The 24,861-nt window shown below is 39.9% G+C and overlaps 1 protein-coding gene across 3 annotated transcripts in view; it reads right to left on the bottom strand.

The window, feature by feature from the left end:
* ZSWIM5 (zinc finger SWIM-type containing 5) overlaps positions 1 to 24,861 on the bottom strand; it is a 189,827-nt gene that overhangs the window by 72,739 nt on the left and 92,227 nt on the right. For all 3 annotated transcript variants that reach the window (XM_033226645.1, XM_033226646.1, XM_033226647.1), the window contains exon 2: positions 288 to 644. In XM_033226645.1, the coding sequence (XP_033082536.1) occupies positions 288 to 644 (357 nt within the window). The remainder of the gene's footprint in view (positions 1 to 287; positions 645 to 24,861) is intronic.

The raw sequence follows: 24,861 nt of genomic DNA, 5'->3' as shown, positions 1-24,861 counted from the left end.
CCCGGGAGGCGGAGCTTGCAGTGAGCTGAGATCTGGCCACTGCACTCCAGCCTGGGCGACAGAGCGAGACTCCGTCTCAAAAAAAAAAAAAAAAAAAAAAGAAACCTAGAGTTAAACACCGTTGTTTGGATAAAATGAAATGATTAAAGTTAAGTAACTGCAACTGTAGAAATATCCCAATCTCCTAACACGCAATAAAGCAACAAAGTAGAGGTAAGAGGGTTGCTCTGGTGACAGTGGTGATGAACAAGACTTTTTTTTTTTCAATAAAAAAGTTGAATGATTACCGTTCACTTGGTTGATTTCTGAGTTGGAGGATAGAATCTCATCTGCCAGTTTCTGTGCAGTAGGAAGAACTTCAGTGTGGTGTGCCGTGATTAAATATTGAATAAACTTTTGTAGCTGGTCCCTATTCATCTGGAAAAGGGTTTCGGAGATAGGAAGACGCAATTTCACTTGGTCTGGTTTACGGATTCTGTAGAGTGAGAGCGCTACCACATGGGCACAGTAGAATATGTCCTTGTTCCCACAGCCACATGTTACTGAGGTGATTTTGCATCGATCAAAACTGATTGCAACTTTGTAAGTCACTGCTGGTTCAGAGGCAGTGGCCAGCTCAGTTACTGTGCCACTCAGATGAAAGCCTAAGGAAACAAAAAAGAAACTGTGTTTAGAAATTCCAAAGTAATAAACTTAAGATTCTCACTTTACATGTGAATTCATCAATTCATAAATTATGTACTGAGTATCTCCTACACATGTACATGATAGGCTTTGCCATAGACACAGAGGTCAATGAAATTCAGTTACTGCTCTAAAGAAACACACAATATAGAAAGAGTCCCTACCCTGGAGTTCATGAACCTCCTGAACTCATACTGATATGAAAACTTTAGCTTGTATGTGTATACATTTTTCTGGGGGGGTGGGGGGGATAGTTCATAGCTATCATCATAGTCTCAGAAAGACTAAGAAGGAATCCTAAATAGCTTAAAGACTCCTGCAGTAGATTTTCAGCTCTAGGTGGCAGGCAAAGACAAGTCTACAAATAATATCTGTATTATCTAGAGTAAGGTAGATGTCACAAATGAAAGAGAATCCAAAATGCCAAGAGGAAGGACAGAAGGAAGATCAAAGAAGACTAAGGAAAATTCTTCTTTAAAACATAAAATTCCACGTGGAATACATAAAAGGCAAGAAATTTAGGACATGAGGCCGGGCGCGGTGGCTCAAGCCTGTATCCCAGCACTTTGGGAGGCCGAGACGGGCGGATCACGAGGTCAGGAGATCGAGACCATCCTGGTTAACACGGTGAAACCCCGTCTCTACTAAAAAAATACAAAAAATTACGGGCGAGATGGCGGGCGCCTGTAGTCCCAGCTACTCGGGAGGCTGAGGCGAGAGAATGGCGTAAACTCGGGAGGCGGAGCTTGCAGTGAGCTGAGATCCGGCCACTGCACTCCAGCCTGGGCGACAGAGCGAGACTCCGTCTCAACAAAAAAAAAAAAAAAAAAAAGAAATTTAGGACATGAAAGGCACAGCTAGGTGCAATGAAACTATGTAGTGTTACACCTCTACTCACTAGGCACACAGTGACAGTAATTTTGAAATACAGGGAGAATCCATTTTTAACTCAACAAAATTAAAAGATAAAATCAATAGCAAATCAATTCTATAATATTAATTACTCTTCATTGTTATTTTTATCTCTCGGGTCTTGCTCTGTCACCGAGGCTGGAGTGCAGTGGTGCAATCTCAGCTCACTTCAGCCTCTGTCTCCTAGGCTCAAGTGATCCTCCCACTCTCAGCCTCGAGTACAAAAATACAGGAAAATAAAGGAAAGGCTAATGAAAAAACAAGCCATGTACAGTGGCTCATTTTTGTATTTTTAGCGCAGACGGGGTTTTACCATGTTGCCCAGGCTGGTCTTGAACTCCAGGGCTCAAGCAATCCACCTGGCTCAGCCTCCCAAAGTGCTGGGATTACAGGCATGAGCCACCATGCCTGGCTATTCTTTACTTTAAATATGATTCTTCTTCTTTGAAAAGAATATGTATTCATCTAATCATTAAGTTATTCAACAAAAGTTTAAGGAGACCTTAAGTACTGAACTGCTAGGCCTAGGGATGCTAACAAAAAAGAAGATATTTGTGAAGCATCTGCTATGTAGCAGAACTGTTTTGGGTACTTTTAATAATTTATCACAGCAACCTTATAAAATCAGTACTATTTTCCTTATTTTAAAGGTATGTAAACTGAGGTTCAGAAAGTTTAAGTAATTTGCCCAAGGCACTAGCAAATGTGACAGACCTGAGATTTGGAACCAGGAGGTCTGATTGACTCCAATGTTAATTTTCTTTTCATTGTATTTCATTACCTCTAAAAGGTGCCACAACAAAGTTCTTTTCAAAACCCACAGACATGCTTAGTGCAGTGGCTCACATATGTAATCCCAACGGCTCAAGAGGTTCAGGTGAGAGGATTACTTGAGGCCAGGAGTTGGGTGACCAGCCTGGGCAACAACACAGTGAGACCCTGTCTCTACATAAAATTTAAAAAAGTATGTGCCGGTATGGTGGCACATGCCTGTAGTCCCAGCTACACATATAAGTAAATGGTTACAATATGATGTGCCAAATGCTATAGTAGAAACAGGCACAAAGGTGAGACTAATTTCAGAGACTTTCCTGTTTAACTGAACTATACACTGAACAGAAAAGCAATTTTAAATAATCTTATATCTGTTGGAGAAATATTTGTCAAGTAATAAAAGGTATATATGTAAGTTTCAGAGCTACCATTGTGACCTGGCAGAATCAACAAATGCAGAGAAAACTTTCCAAAATTCAAGTTTCAGACAGTTATGGTTAATTAAAATAAGACCCAAATTTACAAGTACACTCATAAAACCTAGCCAAATTATCACATAAAGGTACATTTATGTCTAATCCAAAGAAAGGTACACATTACTGAAAACATTCAGATTAATTTCCAGAGCAAGAAAAAGATAAAAATAAATTCACTAACTTCATAGCCTCCAGGTTTGGTTAAACCCCAGAGAGGCTTTTTCTCAGCAAAACAAGCTGCAGGTTTAAAAATATTTACTATCACTTGTTTAAAGCAAAGTCAAAAAGTTACATTCAAATTCATTATAGGTAAAGATTAACTATAGGTAAAGACTGCCTTCACTTAAAAACTAAGGAAGCTGGGCAACGTGGCTCAGGTGCCAGTACTTTTGGAGGCCAAGGTGGGAGGATCGCTTGAGGCTAGAAGTTAAAGACCAGCCTCAGCACCACAGCAAAACCCCATATCTACAAAAAATCAAGCTGGGTGTGGTGGCATACACCTGTAGTCCCAGCTACTTCAGGACTGAGGTGGAAGGAATGCTTGGGTCCAGGAGTTTGAGGTTGCTAGACAGCTGTGATTGTGCCACTACACTCCAGCCTGGGATACAGAGTGAGATCCTGTCTCTTTAAGAAAAAGAAAAAAAAAAAAAAGAACTAAAGATGAGAGCTGTAGGGTTGGGAAGCAGCTCCTCTCCAGACCTATACCCACCAGACACTGCCAGCAGAGTAATATATAGCAAAGAGCACATTACACTAGGAATAAGGCAGCTAGAACCTGATATTTATTATGGAGTCTTGGGCCACCCACTTTACAACTCTTGAGCCTTAGATATCTTCTAAGTAGTATAATAATACTTGCTCTGCTTACCTCTCAAAAGTACTCTGTAAAACTATAAAATGTACTACAGATGTATTACTAATGTTTTAATGCAATTATTGTTAATGGCTCTCCATGTAAAGGGGATAAGAGACAACTTCCCCAATGGCCAAGTTTCACAGTGGTTGAAAACTAAGTGCTAAGAAAGTACATTCTTAATTTCCCTTGCGCCATTCAGAAGTATTTAGTACATTGTTGAGAAATGACTTGAGTCCTGATATAAAGACCTCACAGAAGGGCTACATTAAAATTTCAAACAAAATGGTAATGTCAATGTGGAAAAGCCTAGTTACTAAGCCCCTGAGTCTAAAGGTGGCTCATGCCTGTAATCCCAGCACTGTGGGGGGACAAGACAGGAGGATCACTCAAGGCCAGGAGTTCAAGACCAGCCTGGGCAACATAGCAAGATCCTGTCTCTAAAAAAAAAAAAAAAAAAAAAAATTGCCACTCAAGCCCAGGAGGTTGAGGCTGCAATAAGCCATGACGACACCACTGTACTCCAGATTGAGTGACAGAGTAAGACTCTCTCAAAATAAAAACAAACAAACAAAAAACAACCAAACAAACAAAATGATACATAGAAACATTTCTGCTTCATCTGTTCGTTTTAGGCACACTTGGCTTGCAGCAGCACAGTCTCTGAGCCCAATTTCTCCTTCCCTTCCTGTGTGAAAACTGAGTAAGAATATTGGTTAGATTTGAGAATGAAATAGTCATCAATGGGTATCTTATTAGGACGTAAGGCTCATGAGGTCAGGGCTTTCTCTGCGTATTGTTCATCACCAATATTAAAAAAAAAAAAACCACCCTGGTTGTATATTTACAAAAACACTGGACCTCAGCTTCTACAGTTTTAAGATGAGAGGCTGGCCTAAATGATCTCCATGGTTTAATCCTGTGCAGATACATTATGATTCTATAGTGACTATCACTGAATTTCCCACAATGTTAGACACAGAATTTTGCATATTATAGTTATTTAATAAATGGTGGCTGATCTTACAAAGCAAAGCTCTTTTACTTAGCCTTTATGAGGGCTTCCTATGTGTTAGGCTCCATTCTAAGTGCTTTATATGCATTAACACATTTAATTGTCACAGTGTTATGAATTTGATAGTAGGTATGATGGTAAGTTTTGTTTTGTTTTGTTTTGAGATGGAGTCTCACGCTGTCGCACAGGCAGGAGTACAGTGATCTGATCTCGGCTCACTGCAACCTCCACTCTCTGGGTTCAAGTGATTCTCCTGCCTCAGCCTACTGAGTAGCTGGGATTACAGGCGCCTGCCAACACGCCTGGCTAATTTTTGCATTTTTAGTAGAGACAGGGTTTCATCATCTTGGCCAGGCTGGTCTTGAATTTGTGACCTCGTGATCCACCCCCCCCTCAGCCTTCCAAAGTGTTAGGATTACAGGTGTGAGCCACCGCGCCTGGCCCGATGGTTAGTTTTATGTGTTACTTTGACTAGGCTATGGTACCCACCTATTCAACCAAACACTAATCTAGGTGTTGCTGTGCTGGTAATTTGCAGATGTGGTTAATATTTACAATCAGTTAACTTTATCTAATGCAGATTATCCTCAATTATGTGGGTGGGCCTCATACAATCGACCGAAAAGTCTTACAAGCAAAAGTCTGAGGTTTCTCTGAGAAATAAGAAATTCTGCCTCAAGATTGCAGCACCAGGTCCTGCCCCAAAATTTCTGACCTGCTCTACAGATTTCATACTTCTCAGCTGCCCACATCACATAGGCCATTTCCTTGAAATAAATCCTATCTATGTATGTATATATGTATGTATGTATGTATGCATGTATCTATCTATCTATCTATCATCTCTCACTAGTTTTGTTTCCCTGGAAAATTTTGATTACTATTACTACTCCCATATTTATGTATGAGAAAACATAAGCATAGAAAGCTTGAGTAACTCACTGAAAGGTCACTCTGCTAGGAAGTGACAAAGCCAGGATTCACACCTAGGCAGTCTGGTTCTAAAGCTCAAACTCTTAACTATTACATCATACTACATCTCTATAATATTGTACTATAGGCAATTAATACCACATTTAACTAATGGAATTATAAACTATAAAACAATATAACTAGAAATATTATTAGAAAATAATGGTCAGGGCCGGGCGCGGTGGCTCAAGCCTGTAATCCCAGCACTTTGGGAGGCCGAGACGGGCGGATCACGAGGTCAGGAGATCGAGACCATCCTGGCTAACATGGTGAAACCCCGTCTCTACTAAAAATACAAAAAACTAGCCGGGCGAGGTGGCAGGCGCCTGTAGTCCCAGCTACTCGGGAGGCTGAGGCAGGAGAATGGCGTGAACCCGGGAGGCGGAGCTTGCAGTGAGCCGAGATTGCGCCACTGCACTCCAGTCTGGGCGACAGAGCGAGACTCTGCCTCAAAAAAAAAAAAAAAAAAAAAAAAAAGAAAATAATGGTCAGTTTATTAAAATAAAATTTCAGTTTTTACAGCATTGGTAATGGCTTGAAACCACTAGGTTAATCTAGAATTAGAGCTCAAGTATCAATTTAGATTACAGCTGTCTTCAAAACAGATCAATACTAAAACCATCGAGAAACTTTCTGCAAAATATTTTTCAAAGCTAATTATACATGGCTCCCTAGAGGCTTTGGCTAGGGCTCATGACTGATGCTCTTGGGAACATGTTCATTTGAGCTGTGTAAATGTTTGGGCTCTGTCAGCTGTATTAACACTGTTATAGCTCATGCTTCAGACCTAGGCTCATCTGAAAGGCAGAAGGCCGTGTAAGTTTCCTTGTTGGGAGTTTCTTTTTCCCCTCATGTATCTTAGAATGTAAAAGGGAAGTCCCTTTCAAACATCTATACTCCTTGCCTTATTGTAACCTAGCAACATTTTTTAAAAAGTCTGATTACTCCTGAGAATAAAGCTAAGTAGACTAGGTTTAATGTAGTGTTTCTTTTCCATTGCAAACCTAACAGCCATAAACATGTCCATCAATAATCTATTAATTTAAGCAAACATGTAGAAGCCTTTTTTTTTTTTTTTTTTTTTTTTGACACAGGGTCTTGCTCTGTTATCTAGGCTGGAGTGCAGTGGCGCGACCACGGCTTGCTGCAACTTTGACCTCCTGGGCTCAAGGAATTCTCCCAACTTAGTTTTCCAAGATGCCACTATGCCTGGCTAATTATTTTTTATTTTTTAATTTTTTTGAGACAGAGTCTCACTCTGTCGCCAGGTTGGAGTGCAGTGGTGCGATTTCGGCTCACTGCAACCTCCAACTTCCTGGTTTAAGCAATTCTCCTGCCTCAGCCTCCCGAGTAGCTGGGATTACAGGCACGCACCACCACGTCCAGCTAATTTTTTATATTTTTAGTAGAGTTGGGGTTTCACCATGTTGGCCAGGATGGTCTTGATCTCCTCACTTTGTGATCTGCTTGCCTCAGCCTCCCAAAGTACTGGGATTACAGGCACGAGCACTGTGCCCAGCTGCCTGGCTAATTTTTTTGCATTTTTTTGTAGAGATGGGGTTTCACCATGTTGCCCAGGGTGATCTCAAACTCCGGGGCTCAGAAGGTTGGTTTTTAAAAATCTTTACTGGCTGGGTGTGGTGGCTCATGCCTGTAATTCCAGCACTTTGGGAGCCCAAGGTGGGAGGACTGCTTGAGCCCAGCAGTTCAAGACCAGCCTGGCAATCAAACAAAAAAGTACAGAGACAGGGCCAGGCGTGGCGGCTCACGCCTGTAATCCCAGAGCTTTGGGAGGCTGAGGCAGGTGGATCACTTGAGCTCAGGAGTTCAAGACCAGCCTGGCAATATGGCGAAACCCTGCCTCTATGGAAAGTACAAAAAATTAGCCAGGCGTGGTGGTGCACACCTGTAGTCCCATAGCCACAGTCCCAGATACTTGGGGGGAGCTGGCTGAGGTGGGAAGATCACTGGAGCCTGAGAGATCGAGGTTACAGTGAGCCAAAATCATATCACTTTACTCCAGAACAAGGCAAGCAAAAAAAAAAAAAAAAAAAAAAAAAGGACAGAGACAGCAGTATGTTGAGATGTTGAGTCCCCATGATGTATATACATCACTTAACTTCAATAATTATCAACACAAAGACAAATTTTTTTTTTTTTTTTTTTTTGAGACGGAGTCTCGCTCTGTCGCCCAGGCTGGAGTGCAGTGGCCGGATCTCAGCTCACTGCAAGCTCCGCCTCCCGGGTTTACGCCATTCTCTCGCCTCAGCCTCCCGAGTAGCTGGGACTACAGGCGCCCGCCATCTCGCCCAGCTAATTTTTTGTATATTTTTTAGTAGAGACGGGGTTTCACTGTGTTAGCCAGGATGGTCTCGATCTCCTGACCTCGTGATCCGCCCGTCTCGGCCTCCCAAAGTGCTGGGATTACAGGCTTGAGCCACCGCGCCCGGCCAGACAAATTTCTTTAACCTACTGTTTACCAACTCCTTTCCTACCTCCTCCATAGATTACTTTGAAAGCAAATCTTGCAAATATCATTTCATTGGTAAATACCTCTGGTATGAATCTCTAAAAGATAAGAAGTAAAATTAGTAATTCCTTAATATCAAATATTGAGTGTTCAGATTTCCATAATTAACTTTTCTTTTTCTTTCTTTTTTTTTTTTTTGAGACAGGGTCTCTCTCTGTTACCTAAGCTGGAGTGCAGTGGTGTGATCATGGCTCACTGCAGCCTCAACCTCCTGGGCTCAAGTGAACCTCCCACCTCAGCCTCCTGAAAAGTTGGAACTTTTCAGGTGCTACCATTCCTAATTTTTTAATTTTTTGTAGAGATGGGGTCTCAATGTGTTGTCCAGGCTGGTGTTGAACTCCTAACCTGAACTGATCCTCCTGCCTCAGCCTCCCAAAGTCCTGGGATTATAGGCACGAACCACTGTGCCTGACTCTTTATTTTTATTTTTCTTTAACACAGGATGTTTGTTCAAATCAAGATGCAAACAAGGTGCAGACATTTAATTTGGTTATTATGTCTCTTAAACTACAAGTTCCCTTCTTCCCCAACATCCTAATATTGAAAAATAATAGTGAGTTCTAGAGACTTGATAAGATTTGGGCTTTTTGTGGGAATTACTTCACAGGCTGTGTTGCATACTTTCTATTGCATCACATCGGGAGACATATAACGCCTGATTGTCTTTCTTTTCATGCTGTTAGAAATGACCAGTGGGTTTTGGTGTTTTTGACCTGATCTCTCTCTTACAAAGTTCCTTGTCAGCTTTTCACCTAATGGTTTTAACAGTCATTGATGATGTTGCCTTGACTTATTATTTCATTAGGGGTGACTTAATTTTTTATTTAAAGTTTTGACTGCCTTTCTTCGATTTTAACACCCTTATCTGTAAAATAAAGAAAAAACCATGTAAAGTGGTTAGGTCAGTGCCTGGAACCTGGTGGGCTCTTAACAAAAACAGTAACAGAAACAACTGCCACAAAAATTGCTTAGAAACTCATGGGAAAAACGATTACTTTATAGATGAAGTTTTCCCAAATATCATCTTTGTGATACTCCTTCATTCACATTTTCCTAAGACGCAAAAAGAAAATACATACATTGTGAAGTTATTCTACTTATCAAATATTCAAATGCCCAAGAACTATATAGGCTTTTAAAACAGTCTATTTTATTAGTTATAGGTCTTCAAATGATTAGGATATGGATAAACTGTGGGGAATGCAGGTGTAAAGAGAAGCAATATATAATGTTATATTTGGTAGTGAACCACAGTTAAAACACACACACGTGTGCACGCACACACACAAACACACACACACCCCTACCTGCTTTACTAGTGACTCCAGTGGGTCATAAAGGTAAAACATCCCTATTTTGTTCCTTCCTACAGTCTGTTTTTTGACGCAAAGCAGTCAGAGATGGTGGACCTGGTAGATAACTCTGTGTGTGTGTGTGTAAGAAAATGGACAATCAGGCAGCTTCTTGCCTTGTGGCCCTATCACCACACACACACACACACACACACACACACAAAGCCCTTAAGTGCTTTAACACTGAGCAGGCCCTGTATAAAGCACCAAACATTTTCAAGGAGTTCTTGTTTAGTTTTACAACCAGTGCATTTACCCACCCCTTGCCCCTCGGATCACAAAGCAAGCCTTGCCCTGAGAAGAAGAGATGCTTCATGCCAACTTTCTGTTCTATGGCTTAGACAGCTTCCCTACCTACCTGTAGACTGTTTAGAACTATAAGAATAAAACTCTACCACAGCTACTTCTCCATTACATATCACACTGGCTGTGACATCTCCACTTCCAGAAAAATCACTAGCCTTCTATAAATACCTGCTATTATGAGAACCCCCACCAGCATGTCATCCTATAAATGAGCCATGCTTTCTTTGCCTTCAACATGCTTCAAGTGCCACTTAGGCAAGATTTTAAAATGTATCAAAATGGCCTCACAGGCTCCTAACAACCAAGTACTTTGCAGGTGGTCCTTGCAAGAGCTAGACATGCTTAAATGTGCAGCAAGAGCTCTGAGAACCACAAGATCAGTAAGAAACTTAAAAATCCATGGTTTAAAAGAGTTCTGATTCTCCTACCTTCTAAACTGAGGACACGGGAACTGACTGAAATTGTTCACTTAACAGTTTTCTTTCCCAGGATTAAGGCTGGGGAATCCCGGGCATGGGCTGGACTCCACCTTGTATTAAACAGAAAGTACTAAAGACCATTTTTCTGTTTGGACATGTGTGACAGACAGATACATACAAATTTCCCCTCTCCAAATAAGGAAATTCTATGTTCTTCACAGCTTAGCTCAAATATCACCTCTATATAAACTACTTGGTACCCCAACTGTTGAAATGAATCATATTAAGTGAAAAAGCCTTAACACTGATGGGTATGGAGCTTATATTCTAGTTTATATGAGTGAGATTTTACTCAAAATCAAGTAATAAAGGACTTGAGACATAATCATTTCATAGATGAGGAACAAGGTTCAGAGAAGTTATGTGATTTGCCTTAATCTTATTGCATGATTATAGTCATGGTAACAGAAATTATTATAAAATGATCATAATGTCATATTCTGAAACAATGTTGGGCTTTAAAAACTAGGAAAAATAAATTTACAGCATTTCTTTCAACTCAATGTGCTTCCTTTTTTTTTTTTTTTCAGACAAGGTCTTGCTCTGTCGCCCAGACTGGAGAGCAGTGGTGCGATCTCAGCTCACTGCAACCTCTGCCTCCCAGATTCAAGCAATTCTCCTGCCTCAGTCTCCCGAGCAGCTGGGATTATAGGCCCCTACCACCACACCCAGCTAGTTTTTGTATTTTTAGTGGAGACAGGGTTTCGCCATGTTGGCCAGGTTGGTCTCGAACTCCTGGCCTCAAGTGATTTGCCCACCTCGGCCTCCCAAAGTGCTGGGATTACAGGCGTGAGCCAACGTGCCTAGCCAATATACTTCTTCTTCTTCTTCTTTTCTTTTTTTTTTAAGACGGAGTCTTGCTCTGTCACCCAGGCTGGAGTGCAGTGGCGTGATCTTGGCTCACTGCAACTTCTACCTCCTGGGTTCAAGCCATTCTCCTGCCTCAGCCTCCCAGGTAGCTGGGACTACAGGCATGCGCCACCACCCCTGACTAATTTTTTTGCATTTTTAGTGGAGATGGGGTTTCACCATGCTGGCCAGACTGGTCTTGAACTCCTGACCTCAAGTGATCCACTCGCCTTGGCCTCCCAAAGTGCTGGGATTACAGACATGAGCCACCGTGCCCAGCCTATACTTCTTAAATATAGCTAATTATTTATTTTGATCAAAAAAGAAAAATAATTTTTAAACATTCACAGTTTTGGGCACTTACCATGTACTAGGTACTAATTTCTTTTACATACTTTATATCATTTAACCCTCACCACAACATTATGTGTTTAATACTATTATTATCCCCATTTTTGTTGGTAAAGAAACTGAGACAAGAGCTAGGATTTAGGATATGGACCTAGGAAGTTTGGCTTGAGAGTCTAACCTCCTAACAACCACATTTTACTTCCATTATAAATTTCCAAAACATCAATCTTATTTTCCTAGATCCTCTTAAAAAAATTTAGATCAAGGTTCATTCATTCATTCAATTAATAATTATTTAACATTTACTATGTGTTAGGTTCCAAGGATATATCTGTTGAAAAGACCTAATGATCCTTGATCTTATGGGATTTATCTCCTAGCTGTAGAGAAAAATAATTATTGAATTCTAATTGTGTTAAGTACTATAAAGTAGTAGTATAAAATGATAGGGTAGTATATAATAGGGGGGAACCTGACTTGATTCAGGGACGGAGGTGGTAAGGGATGAGTTTTTGAGGAAATAACATTTTGTCCAGAATTCTATAGAATAAGTAGGAATTAAATAGGTGAAAGGATGGAGAATGGCAGAGTAGTGGTAAAGAAGACTCCAGGCAAGAAAGAGAGAGAGAGACAGAAATAGAGAGAGACAGACAGATAGAAAGAGACAGAGACAGATATGCAGAAGTGCTGAGTCATAGAGGATCATGGAATGTTCAAAGAACAGAAAGAAGACCAGTGACAGGAAAGCCAACAGGAAGCGGTAAAGTGACAAGTGATGGAGCTGTAGAGTCAGGCAGGAGCCACTGATCTGGGGTTTATCCTTGGCTTCTCCTTCTGTTTCATATACAAAAGGTCACTAAATCCTGTGGATTCTGCCTCCTAAATATTTCTCCATTCTAGTTCCTCCCCTTTAACTCCCCTAACACCACCTCAATTTGAGATCATAATAATCTCTTGCCTGAGTTAACTAATCTTCCTGCCTTTAAGTCTTATTTCCTCTACTCATCTTCCCTAAACACGAGCAGAAGGTCTTTCCAATGGGGAAATAATATTATGTCATTCCTATAAAACTGTGAACTCAGCTCTGCACCAAGCAGACCTAACAGACATCTACAGAACTCTCCACCCCAAATCAACAGAATATACATTCTTCTTAGCACCACATCCCACTTATTCCAAAATTGACCACATAGCTGGAAGTAAAGCACTCCTCAGAAAATGTAAAAGAACAGAAATCACAACAAACTGTCTCTCAGACCACAGTGCAATCAAATTAGAACTCAGGATTAAGAAACTCACTCAAAACCGCTCAACTACATGGAAACTGAACAACCTGCTCCTGAATGACTACTGGGTATATAATGAAATGAAGGCAGAAATAAAGATGTTCTTTGAAACCAATGAGAACAAAGACACGACATACCAGAATCTCTGGGACACATTTAAAGCAACGTGTAGAGGGAAATTTATAGCACTAAATGCCCACAAGAGAAAGCAGGGAAGATCTAAAATCGACACCCTTACATCACAATTAAAAGAACTAGAGAAGCAAGAGCAAACACATTCAAAAGCTAGCAGAAGGCAAGAAATAACTAAGATCAGAGCAGAACTGAAGGAGATAGAGACATAAAAAATCCTTCAAAAAATCAATGAATCCAGCAGTTGGTTTTTTGTAAAGATCAACAAAATGGATAGACTGCTAGCAAGACTAATAAAGAAGAAAAGAAAGAAGAATCAGACACAATAAAAAATGATAAAAGGGATATTGCCACCAATCCCACAGAAATACAAACTACCATCAGAGAATACTATAAACACCTCTACGAAAATAAACTAGAAAATCTAGAAGAAATGGATAAATTCCTGGACACATACACCCTCCCAAGACTAAACCAGGAAGAAGTTGAATCTCTGAATAGACCAATAACAGGCTCTGAAATTGAGGCAATAATTAATAGCCTACCAACCAAAAGAAGTCTAGGACCAGATGGAATCACAACCAAATTCTACCAGAGGTACAAAGAGGAGCTGGTACCATTCCTTCTGAAACTATTCCAATCAATAGAAAAAGAGGGAATCCTCCCTAACTCATTTTATGAGGCCAGCATCATCCTGATACCAAAGCCTGGCAGAGACACACAAAAAAAGAGAATTTTAGACCAATATCCCTGATGAATATTGATGCGAAAATCCTCAACAAAATACTGGCAAACCGAATCCAGCAGCATATCAAAAAGCTTATCTACCATGATCAAGTCGGCTTCATCCCTAGGATGCAAGGCTGGTTCAACATACACAAATCAATAAACGTAATCCATCACATAAACAGAACCAACAACAAAACCCACATGATTATCTCAATGGATGCAGAAAAGGCCTTCAACAAAATTCAGCAGCCCTTCATGCTAAAAACTCTCAATAAACTAGGTATTAATGGAACATATCTCAAAATAATAAGAGCTATTTATGACAAACCCACAGCCAATATCATACTGATTGGGCAAAAACTGGAAGCATTCCCTTTGAAAACTGGCACAAGACAGGGATGCCCTCTCTTACCACTCCTATTCAACACAGTATTGGAAGTTCTGGCCAGGGAAATCAGGCAAGAGAAAGAAAGGAAGGGTATTCAATCAGGAGAAGAGGAAATCAAATGTCCCTGTTTGCAGATGACATGGGTGTATATTTAGAAAACTCCATCGTCGCAGCCCAAAATCTCCTTAAGCTGATAAGCAATGTCAGCAAAGTCTCAGGATACAAAAATCACAAGCATTCCTATACACCAATAACAGACAGACAGAGAGCCAAATCATAAGTGAACTCCCATTCACAAGTGCTTCAAAGAGAATAAAATACCTAGGAATCCAACTTACAAGGGATGTGAGGGACCTTTTCAAGGAGAACTACAAACCACTGCTCAACAAAATAAAAGAGGACACAAACAAATGGAAGAACATTCCATGCTCATGGATAGGAAGAATCAATATCATGAAAATGGCCATACTGCCCAAAGCAATTTATAGATTCAATGCCATCCACATCAAACTATGATTTTCTTTACAGAATTGGAAAAAACTACTTTAAAGTTCATATGGAAACAAAAAAGAGTCCGCATTGCCAAGACAATCCTAAGCAAAAAGAACAAAGCAGGAGGCATCATGCTACCTAACTTCAAACTATACTACAAGGACACAGTAACCAAAACAATATGGTACTGGTACCAAAACAGACACATAGATCAATGGAACAGAACAGAGCCTCAGAAATAATACCACACATCTACAACCATCTGATCTTTGACAAACCTGACAAAAACAAGAAATGGGAAAGGATTTCCTATTTAATAAATGGTGCTGGGAAAACTGGCTAGCCATATGTAGAAAGCCGAAACTGGATCCCTTCCTTACACCTTATATAAAAATTAATTCAAGATGGATTAAAGACTTAAATGTTAGACCTAAAACCATAAAAACTCTAGAAGAAAACCTAGGCAATACCATTCAGGACATAGGCATGGGCAAGGACTTCATGACTAAAACACCAAAGCAATGGCAACAAAAGCCAAAATAGACTAATGGGGTCTAATTAAACTAAAGAGCTTCTGCACAGCAAAAGAAACTACCATCAGAGTGAACAGGCAACCTACAGAATGGGAGACAATTTTTGCAATCTACTCATCTGACAAAGGGCTAATACCCAGATTCTACAAAGAACTTAAACAAACTTTCAAGAAAAAAAACAATCCCATCAAAAAGTGGGCAAAGGATATGAACAGACACTTCTCAAAAGAAGACATTTAGGCAGCCAACAGACACATGAAAAAATACTCATCATCACTGGTCATCAGAGAAATGCAAATCAAAACCACAATGGGATACCATCTCATACCAGTTAGAATGGCGATCATTAAAAAGTCAGGAAACAACAGATGTTGGAGAGGATGTGGAGAAATAAGAACGCTTTACACTGTTAGTAGGAGTTTAACCATTGTGGAAGATAGTGTGGCAATTCCTCAAGGATCTATAACTAGAAATACCATTTGACCCAGAGATTCCACTACTGAGCATATACCTAAAGGATTATAAATCATGCTACTATAAAGACACATGCACACGTTTATTTACTGTGGTACTATTCACAATAGCAAAGACTCGGAATCAACCGAAATATCCATCAATGGATAAGAAAATGTGGCACATATACACCATGGAATACTATGCAGCCATAAAAAAGGATGAGTCCTTTGCAGGGACATGGATGCAGCTAGAAACCATCATTCTGAGCAAACTATCACAAGGACAGAAAACCAAACACCGCATGTTCTCACTCATAGGTGGGAACTGAACAATGAGAACACTTGGACAGGGCAGGCAGGGAACATCACACCCCAGGGCCTGTCGTGGGGGTGGGGGGCAGGGTAAGGGATAGCTATTAGCAGAAATACCTAATGTAAATGACAAGTTAATGAGTGCAGCAAACCAACATGACACAGGTATACCTATGTAACAAACCTGCACATTGTGCACATGTACCCTAGAACTTAAAGTATAACAAAAAAAACAAAACTGTGAACTATGTATTTTATATTTCTGCTTCGTAACAGTCTGGCATAGAATAAACATTTATAAAAGTGTTTGCTGAACTGAATTGCTTGATGGTTCTCCACTGATTACAAGATAAAGCTCAAACTTCTTACCATATGATTTCTTTCTATCTCTTCAGACTTGCTTCCTATCACTCTCCCATATTCCAAACACACCAAACTATTTGCAGATTCTTGACTATGCTGTTTTCTCCATTTTCTTATCCTTTATGCCTTTGCATGTGAAGTTCCCTATACCAGGCATGATCTTCTCATTTCCTTCTCATGCTAATTCTTGACTCAAATGAGTCCCTACTCTGGGAAGTCTTCCCTCATCTCTTTGGACAGCTAGTTAAGTGCTTCTTCCTGAGCGCTCATTTTTCATCAGTCATATCTCCATTATAGTACATCAATGTAATTGTCTTCACATTTATCTTTTCCCTTTACATTGTGAGCTCCTTGAATAAAGGAGTTATGTGTATCTTTTTCACCTCTTTTTTTTTTTTTTTTTTTGAGGCGGAGTCTCGCTCTGTCGCCCGGGCTGGAGTGCAGTGGCCGGATCTCAGCTCACTGCAAGCTCCGCCTGCCGGATTTACGCCATTCTCCTGCCTCAGCCTCCCGAGTAGCTGGGACTACAGGCGCCCGCCACCTCGCCCGGCTAGTTTTTTTGTATTTTTTTAGCCAGGATGGTCTCTATCTCCTGACCTCGTGATCCGCCCGTCTCGGCCTCCCAAAGTGCTGGGATTACAGGCTTGAGCCACCGCGCCCGGCCATCTTTTTCATCTCTATATTTTAAACTCAGGCACATGGTAAGGGCTTAATAACTGACTGTGTATGGACGAATGAATAAACGAACACTAAACTGAATCTTTTACATATTTATATCTACAATTCACATAGAATTAAGCATGTTTATAAAACTCCTGATTTTGTGATTAAAATAAGCCAAGTAATCAAATAATTTTACTGAGATGGTGAGCAAAGTAACAATAATTTGTATATTTGGTATAATATGGAAACACCAATATTATTTTCCATAATGTATGTATAGTATATAGATTTTTAAATTAATTATTTATTTCTGTGGCTGGAGGATGGGGTCTTGCTTTGTAGCCTAGGTTGGAATGTACTGTCATGATTACAGCTCACTGCAACTTCGACCTCCAGGGTCAAGTGATCCTCTCACCTCAGCCTCCCAAGCAGCTGAGACCACAGGCATGTGCCACCATACCCAGCTAATTATTATTTTTTTAATGTTTGTAGAGATGAGTCTTGCTATATTGCCTAGGCTGTTCTCAAACTCCTGGTGTCAAGTGATCTTCCTGCCTTGGCCTCCCAAAGTGCTGAGACTGGAGGTATGAGCTGAGCCACCAGCCTGGCTCATAATTGATATTTATGCCTGTTATGCTTCTGCCAATTTTTATAACCTATTTTCAAAAATATAAAATACAAGCAGTTTTCATCAGCCAACATTTACTAGATATACTTACTATATGACAGATAGTATTCTAAGTATTAACTAATTAATTAAATGCTGAAAGCAACCCTACAAAGTAGATTCTGTTATCTCCCTTTTTCAGATAAGAAAACTAGGATAAGAGAGATAGATAGAAGAACTTGTCTAAGATCACACAACTGGTAAAATGTAAAGTTGGGATCTGAACACAGGTAGTCTGGCTCCAGAGCCTGTATTCTTAAGGACTACAATGTATTAAATATGACTCTGCAGTTTAAATTTGTATACAAAACTCTGTAAAGGTAATGAGCAAGTATAATTCTACAAAGACAGAGTCCTGCACTAATAACAAGTCAGTAAACTCTGACATTTTCCTGTTTTCCTGGGCAAATGTTCAAGGTAACTTAAACTGACAAGTGCTGTGATGCTCTCATAGTTGGAATGAAGGTGGGCTCATGAACTCATCTGTACAAGAAAATGTATCAGGACATGAGTGAATCAATCTGCTTAGAGTTCTAAAGGAAAGCACTTCTCAGTACAGCCCTTTGACACCATTCAAAGCCTTTTGTTTTTCTAAGTGCAAGAAAGGCTCTAGTAAAGCTTGGGCAATTAAAACCACTTTGCTCACTGCTCTTTTGATTCACCAGGCCCCTAGGCAGGTGTTAATGCATGAAAATGAATATCATTTCAGCCAATAGCAGGGAAAAGAAGAGATGTGGTTTATGAAAAGAATATTTTTTCTTATAGTCAGTTAAAAAAGATATGCAAATATATAAACTAAGTAACTCCTTTGACTGACAATGCTTCCTCTTGAATAAATTTGGTTTTGATGAAACTGCATAGTATAAATTAGACCTTCTCATTTAATTCCTGTCTCCTGGAAGGCCATAGCAGTATACCAGCAGAAAGTAAAGCAGCCACTCTTTCTCTCCTTTTTGTCATTTAGCAAAATAGTAACCAGGAGAATTAAAACAATGAGAGTGACATCTATAAAATAACTAATTTTCTTTCCAGGGAGCCTTTCTCAAAAGCTGGGTAACAACTGCCTAAACAAGAGCCCTGGAATGGCTCCATATACTATTGATACAAAGAGATTAGGAATCAGAATGCTTAAGTTGTAATTCTAGTACCCCTCAATTCCTCTTTGCCTCAGTTTCTTAATTATACAATAGATATAATACTACTTATCTGCCTATCACACTCATGTGAAAGTAATTTGTAAAGAATACAGTTCCCAAAGATATCATTCAATAGCAATACCAACTGGCCCCTAGTAAGTTCACAAGAAGCAGATGGTGCCCAAACACTGGGTGAGGGTGTGAGAGATTGCAAAGTGAGGAGCAGTATTGTTATCTGGGAATAGAAATGATGCTGCCCCATTACCCTGAGAACTACTTGGTTTGTTTGTATTACAGAGGTCACCTTAGCTTCTCAGAGCAGCTGAGTAAGTTAGAGGGCCCTTCTTGCAGCCATCTGCTCCCCTCCCAGACTCCTCTGGCAAATCCAATGGTTTTCCTTGTGTTAACCTTCGAAGAACAGCCATTGGCCCCTCTCAGCACCAGCTTCAGCAGCCAGTGGTCTCTGTTCTCCATCTGTGCCAGAAACCACAGTTCAAGAACAACGAGGCTTCCAAAGCCCAGGCATTCACTTACAGCGATAACCTTGCATTTACCTAGTTTTCTAGTGTTCTTTCACTTGTGCCCCTCCAAGGAAATTAGATGTATATTTTAAAAGACTGAGATCTTATTTTTGTTATTTTGGAAAAATTTTGTGTACAAAAAAAGGTAAAATGAGAGGAATCTGTCTGGAAAATTCATTAAAAAATCTAACATGCGTAAAACATAATTACTTTAAAAATAGTTATTTAGGCCAGGCACGGTGGCTCATGCCTGTAATCCCAGCACTTTGGGAGACTGAGGCGGGCAGATCACGAGGTAAGGAGATCGAGACCATCCTGGCTAACACGGTGAAATCCTGTCTCTACTAAAGAAAATACAAAAAAATTAGCCAGGCATGGTGGTAGGCGCCTGTAGTCCCAGCTGCTTGGGAGGCTTAGGCAGGAGAAAGGCGTGAACCTGGGAGGTGGAGCTTGCAGTGAGCCGACATCGCGCCACGGCACTCCAGCCTGGGCGACAGAGTGAGACTCCGTCTCAAAAAAAAAAAAAAAAAAAAAAAAAATAGTGATTTAATTTTCCCCAAAAAACTCGGTGGCACATAAGACTTACAGAACAAGTTACCTCACATAATGGTAGATAACCAATCAATTCAGAACTGAAGATCAGATGCCTCCTTTTCTTTCTTTTCTTTTACTTTTTTTTTTTTTTTTTTGAGACAGGGTCTTGCTATGTCGCCTACGCTGGAGTGCAGTAGCACAATCACAGCTTACTGCAGCCTTGATCTCCCTGGCTTGGCTTAAGTGATCCTCCCATCTCAGTCTCCCAAGTGGCTGGGACTACAGGCATGCATCACCCCATGCCCAGCTAATTTTTTATTTTTCGTAGAGATGGGATCTCACTATATTGCCCAGGCTGGCCTTGAACTCCTGAACTCAAGGAATCTTCCTGCCTCAGCCTCCCAAAGGGTTGGGATTAATTACAGGTGTGAGCCACTGTGCCAAGTCCAGATGCCTCCTTTTCAGCTCACAGATTTGAACACAGATTGGGAAAAATAAATCACCCTCCTCCAGCATTTCTTTGGAGAAATAATGTGCACATATATAAGGTACAAATGTTGCCAAAATGGTGGTTAGAGGCTAATGTCTACCACCTGCTTTACTGGTTCAAACAGAGAAAAGGGCAACATATAATTGTACACTGATTTCAGAAATTACTCTGTTCCATTACATCAATGTTGGGGGACAGTCGGGGAGGGGGCAGAATAAAAAGTAAACAATAAACAGATTTCAAAAGGAAAAGGACATAGGCAGCTATTTTTAACCAACCACAGTACTGCATGATCAACTGTTTATTTTTGAGAGCCTTCAAAATAGTTTTCAGATTTATTTTAAAGTATTAAAAAATTACTCATACCCTTTTCCAGGAGGAAAGAGATTTCCTGGCTACTGCTCTTGAGACTGAGAAGCTTTCTTCTGTGAGTTATATTCTGTGCACTGAATCAAGTCATCAAAATATACTGAAATTATATTTAAATGTATTTTATATATAATATATATTACATATAATGCTCTTATAATAGTGTCTGGCATACCGTAAGCATTCAAAAAATATTATTATGTTAATGTTCTGCCTATAATTCCAGCTAGCTCCTTTATTCAAATACTTAAAAAACTCCTCATTTCAAGCAGAGTCAAACCTCAAATAACCTAAAGAAAAATGCCTATGCATAAATATCATATAAACTATAATGAAATTCTCACAGTAATCAAAAGACTAATTTTCAAGTGATCTTAATCCTCATCTTTTAAAAACTCCATGATATTTTATTTCCAACATGGCCTTTTTAATATGGAGATGAATGCATATTCCCCATTACATTCTTTATTTAAAGATTTCATATGCTAGTAAGAATGCCATTCCAAACATTTACAGCATTTTGGTCAAGGCCCTCTAGCTCTAGTCTTTTGTTCCATCTTGCAACTTGACCTGTATGAAGCAGCAAGAATGTCACAACCAATTCAGTTAGGACAATGCTTATTATTTTGTTTAGGAACTGGAGCAAAACCATTTTTCCACATTCTACAGTAACCTGATTCCATGTAAACACCAATCAGGCAGAAGACATTCTCATTAAGTCTTTACTCAGGTTTGTATATACATTCACATTACCCATGGGATCTAAGGAACAGTTATTCATAGGAAAAACCTCTAGTGTCAGCAACTCTTGTGAATCAAAATTATATTACTGTACAACCCCAATAATTGGCCGGCATCTCCTTGTGTTCTTATATGGCTTTTAATTACTTTGCTGCTCTAACCCAAAGGCAGGGAACAAAATTGCTAAAAGAATGTTATTCCTGGGCGCTGTGGCTCACACCTGTAATCACAGCACTTTGGGAGACTGAGGCAGGCAGATCCCGAGGTCAGGAGTTCGAGATGAGCCCACCCAACATGGTGAAACCCCGTCTCTACAAAAAATATAAAAAATTTGCCGGGCATGTGGCACGCGTCTGTAGTCCCAGCTACTCAGGAGGCTGAGGCAGAAGAATCACTTGAACCTGGGAGGCGGAGGTTGTAGTGAGACAAGATCGAGCCACTGCACTCCAGCCTGGGCGACAGAGCTAGACTTCGTCTGAAAAAATAAAAATAAAAAAGAATGTTATTCCTCACATATACCATTTCTTTAGAAAGATTCCCTGAACATCTTTTGAATACCTAAACTGTCAATTACATATTTATGAATTCTCACACTCTATGTACTATAATTTGTTTTTCCTTTTTTTTTTTAGATAAGGTCTCGCTTTGTTACACAGGCTTGAGTACAGCGGCATGAAGACAGCTCACTGCACTCTCAATCTCCCAGGCTCAAGCGATCCTCCTGTCTCAGCCTCCCAACAAGCTGGGACCACAGATGCACACCACCACACGCGGCTAATTTTTTTTTTTTTTGCAGAGATGGGGTATCACTATGTTGCCCAGGCTGGTCTTGAACTTCTGGGCTCAAACAATCCTCCCACCTTGGCCTCCCAAAGTGCTGGGATTATAGATGTGAGCCACCACACCTGCCCTTGTATTTAAACGACGTTTAAATTTGTGTATATAACAGTCATGCTCTGAGCTGAAGCTCAATTTACCCTGGTCTGTTCTCTGAATTAAAGCAGACTATAGCTCAGAAAGTATACAGACATCAAGAAAAAGAAAAGTCCCCTTCTATGAGTTGTGAGAATCAAACTCACTGGGGGAGTCTGTAGGAGAAACAAAAAATCTAGAGGAAGCCTTCTCCCATCTAATCCAGGTCTAGATTCAGGAGTTCATCTATAGTTCATGAAGAGGCTTCCAAGACTAAGAATGCTGGTGAAGAAGAGAGCTCTGGGATGTTTTTGCAGAAATGAATATGCAGAGTCCTGGAGGGTGAATGGAAATACTCTTACCTGTGAGGTAGCTGAAAGATAAAAATCTAAAGAATTCATGTAGCTCAACAGCCAACTAAGTTTCTTTGGCTCAAAAGTCTTGGACCACACAGTAGAATCCTATTCCCTGTGCCAAAATATTATGCCAGGTAAAGCAGTTGATCTTTTCTCATGCAAAATTGACAAGAAAAAGAAAAATAACCAAGCAAGTCTCTATGGAAATAGTGCTAAAATTTAATAATCATTTGAGAGAATGAATGCTGAAAGGGATAAATCTCTGATCAGCAAGATTAGGACTCACATTTTTTTACGGTGGCCACAGTGAGCTCTTTATCTTAATTCCTGTACCCTGATGGAGAAAAACATTGACTTTAAGCTCAGGATGAATGTAATATTCCAACAGCAATCCCAATATATCGATTTGGTGACTGACTGATTGATTTACTCATTCATCAAACATGTAAGCCCTTACAGTACACTAGGTACTAAGCTGGGTATACAGGATACTAAGATGAGAAGGAATGTCGTCTAGTGGGAGAGACAGACAAGTAAACATTTATAATTGGGGAAGTAAATGTTATAGCAAAACTCAGCAAGTGGTAGAACAAAGTAGGAACACTTGTCCAGTCTAGGGGGCTCAGGAAAATCTTCCAGGCAGTAGCGACATTTGAGTTAAACCTTGAAATGTGAATAGGAAGGAGGCAGACAGGTGCTAAGATCTGCATTATTCAACATGCAATATGAGAATGGCTACAGAGTAAATTAAAAACACAAAGGTGAACCAACCAATCCAGACTGAAGAGGGGGCCAGGAAAGGTTCTCCAGAAGTGAGTAAAGGAGACAGACTGTTATACGCAGAAACAAAACAGCAGTGGGAAGGCCTGGCAACAAGAAGCATAGTACAGTATGTGATGTGACGGAATATGGTGAGTGTATTAGTGTCCTATTGCTGCTGTAACAAATGACCACAAAGTTGGTGGATTAAAATAACACAAATTTATTATTTTACAGTTCTGGAAGTCAGAAGTCCAAAATGGGTCTCAATGGGCTAAAATCAAAGTGTTGGCAAGGTTGCATTCCTTCTGGAGGCTCTAGGGGAAAATCTGTTTCCTTGCCTTTCCAGCTTCTGGAGGTTGCCTGTATTCCTTGGCTCATAGCCCCTTCCTCCACCTTCAATGCCAGCAATGGCTGTATCTTACACTGTATCAATCCAACATTGAATCTCTTTCACTGCTTTCCTCTTTCAATTACAAGGAAGTATGTGGTTGCACTGGGTCTGCCCAGATAATCCAGGAAAATATCTCTGTATCAAAGTCAGCTAATCAGTAAATTTATTCTCTCTGCAATCTTAACTCCCTCTTGCTATGTAATATTAACATATTCATAGGTTCTGATGGCTTGTATGCTGACATCTTTGGAGACCTAGCATTCTGCCTAACATAATGATTGAAATTGCACATGCTGGAGTCATACTGCCTGGGTTCATATTATAGGATTTTTTAAAAGCTGATTTATTAAGGTATAATTGACATATTTAAAGGGTACAATTTGTTAAGTTTTGACGCATGTATGCACTCACGAAACTATCTTCACAAACAAGACAGTGAACCTATCTATCACCCCCAAGGCTATCTTCATACCCCTGGCTCCCTGACCCCCATTCCAGACAACAACTGATCTGTTACTATATATTAATTTTCATTTCTCAGAATTTTACATAAATGAAGTCACACAGTATGTAGTTATGCTTCTTTTACCCAGCATAGTTATTTTGAGATTCATCAAGTTCTGGCATCTTTATAATTACTTTTGTGATCTTCGGCAAGTTACATAACTTCTCTGTACCTGAATTACAGATAAGTATACTTACCTGTAAAATGGAATAATAATAGTAACTACTTTATTTCATTGTAGTGAGAAATCAATGAGTTTACGTATGTAGGTAAAGAGAAACTGTTTTATATGAGATTTTGACTTTTGATTCAATTTTTAACTATGTTCCCCTGAAAATCTGATAAAGATAAAATGTCGGCTATGTTCCTGAACAACATTATGATTACAAAGGACTCCTGATTGGTAAGAACTGGAAGAATTATAAGTACCTAGTTGGAAGTCAAATCTGCGGGCTTCCCTAAGTGTAGTGACTCTTGTGATTTAGCATGACTCTTAAGGGGACTCTGACTACTATGCCTATGGAATTGCTACAAGAGATACTAACTCCTGTGGAATGTGAGGATTTATACA

The sequence above is a fragment of the Trachypithecus francoisi genome, unplaced genomic scaffold, assembly GCF_009764315.1.
Source record: "Trachypithecus francoisi isolate TF-2019V2 unplaced genomic scaffold, Tfra_2.0 Lachesis_group12, whole genome shotgun sequence".
Lineage (NCBI taxonomy): Eukaryota > Metazoa > Chordata > Mammalia > Primates > Cercopithecidae > Trachypithecus > Trachypithecus francoisi.
Note: the sequence above shows the minus strand (reverse complement) of the source record. Positions and strands in the feature narration are given on the sequence as shown.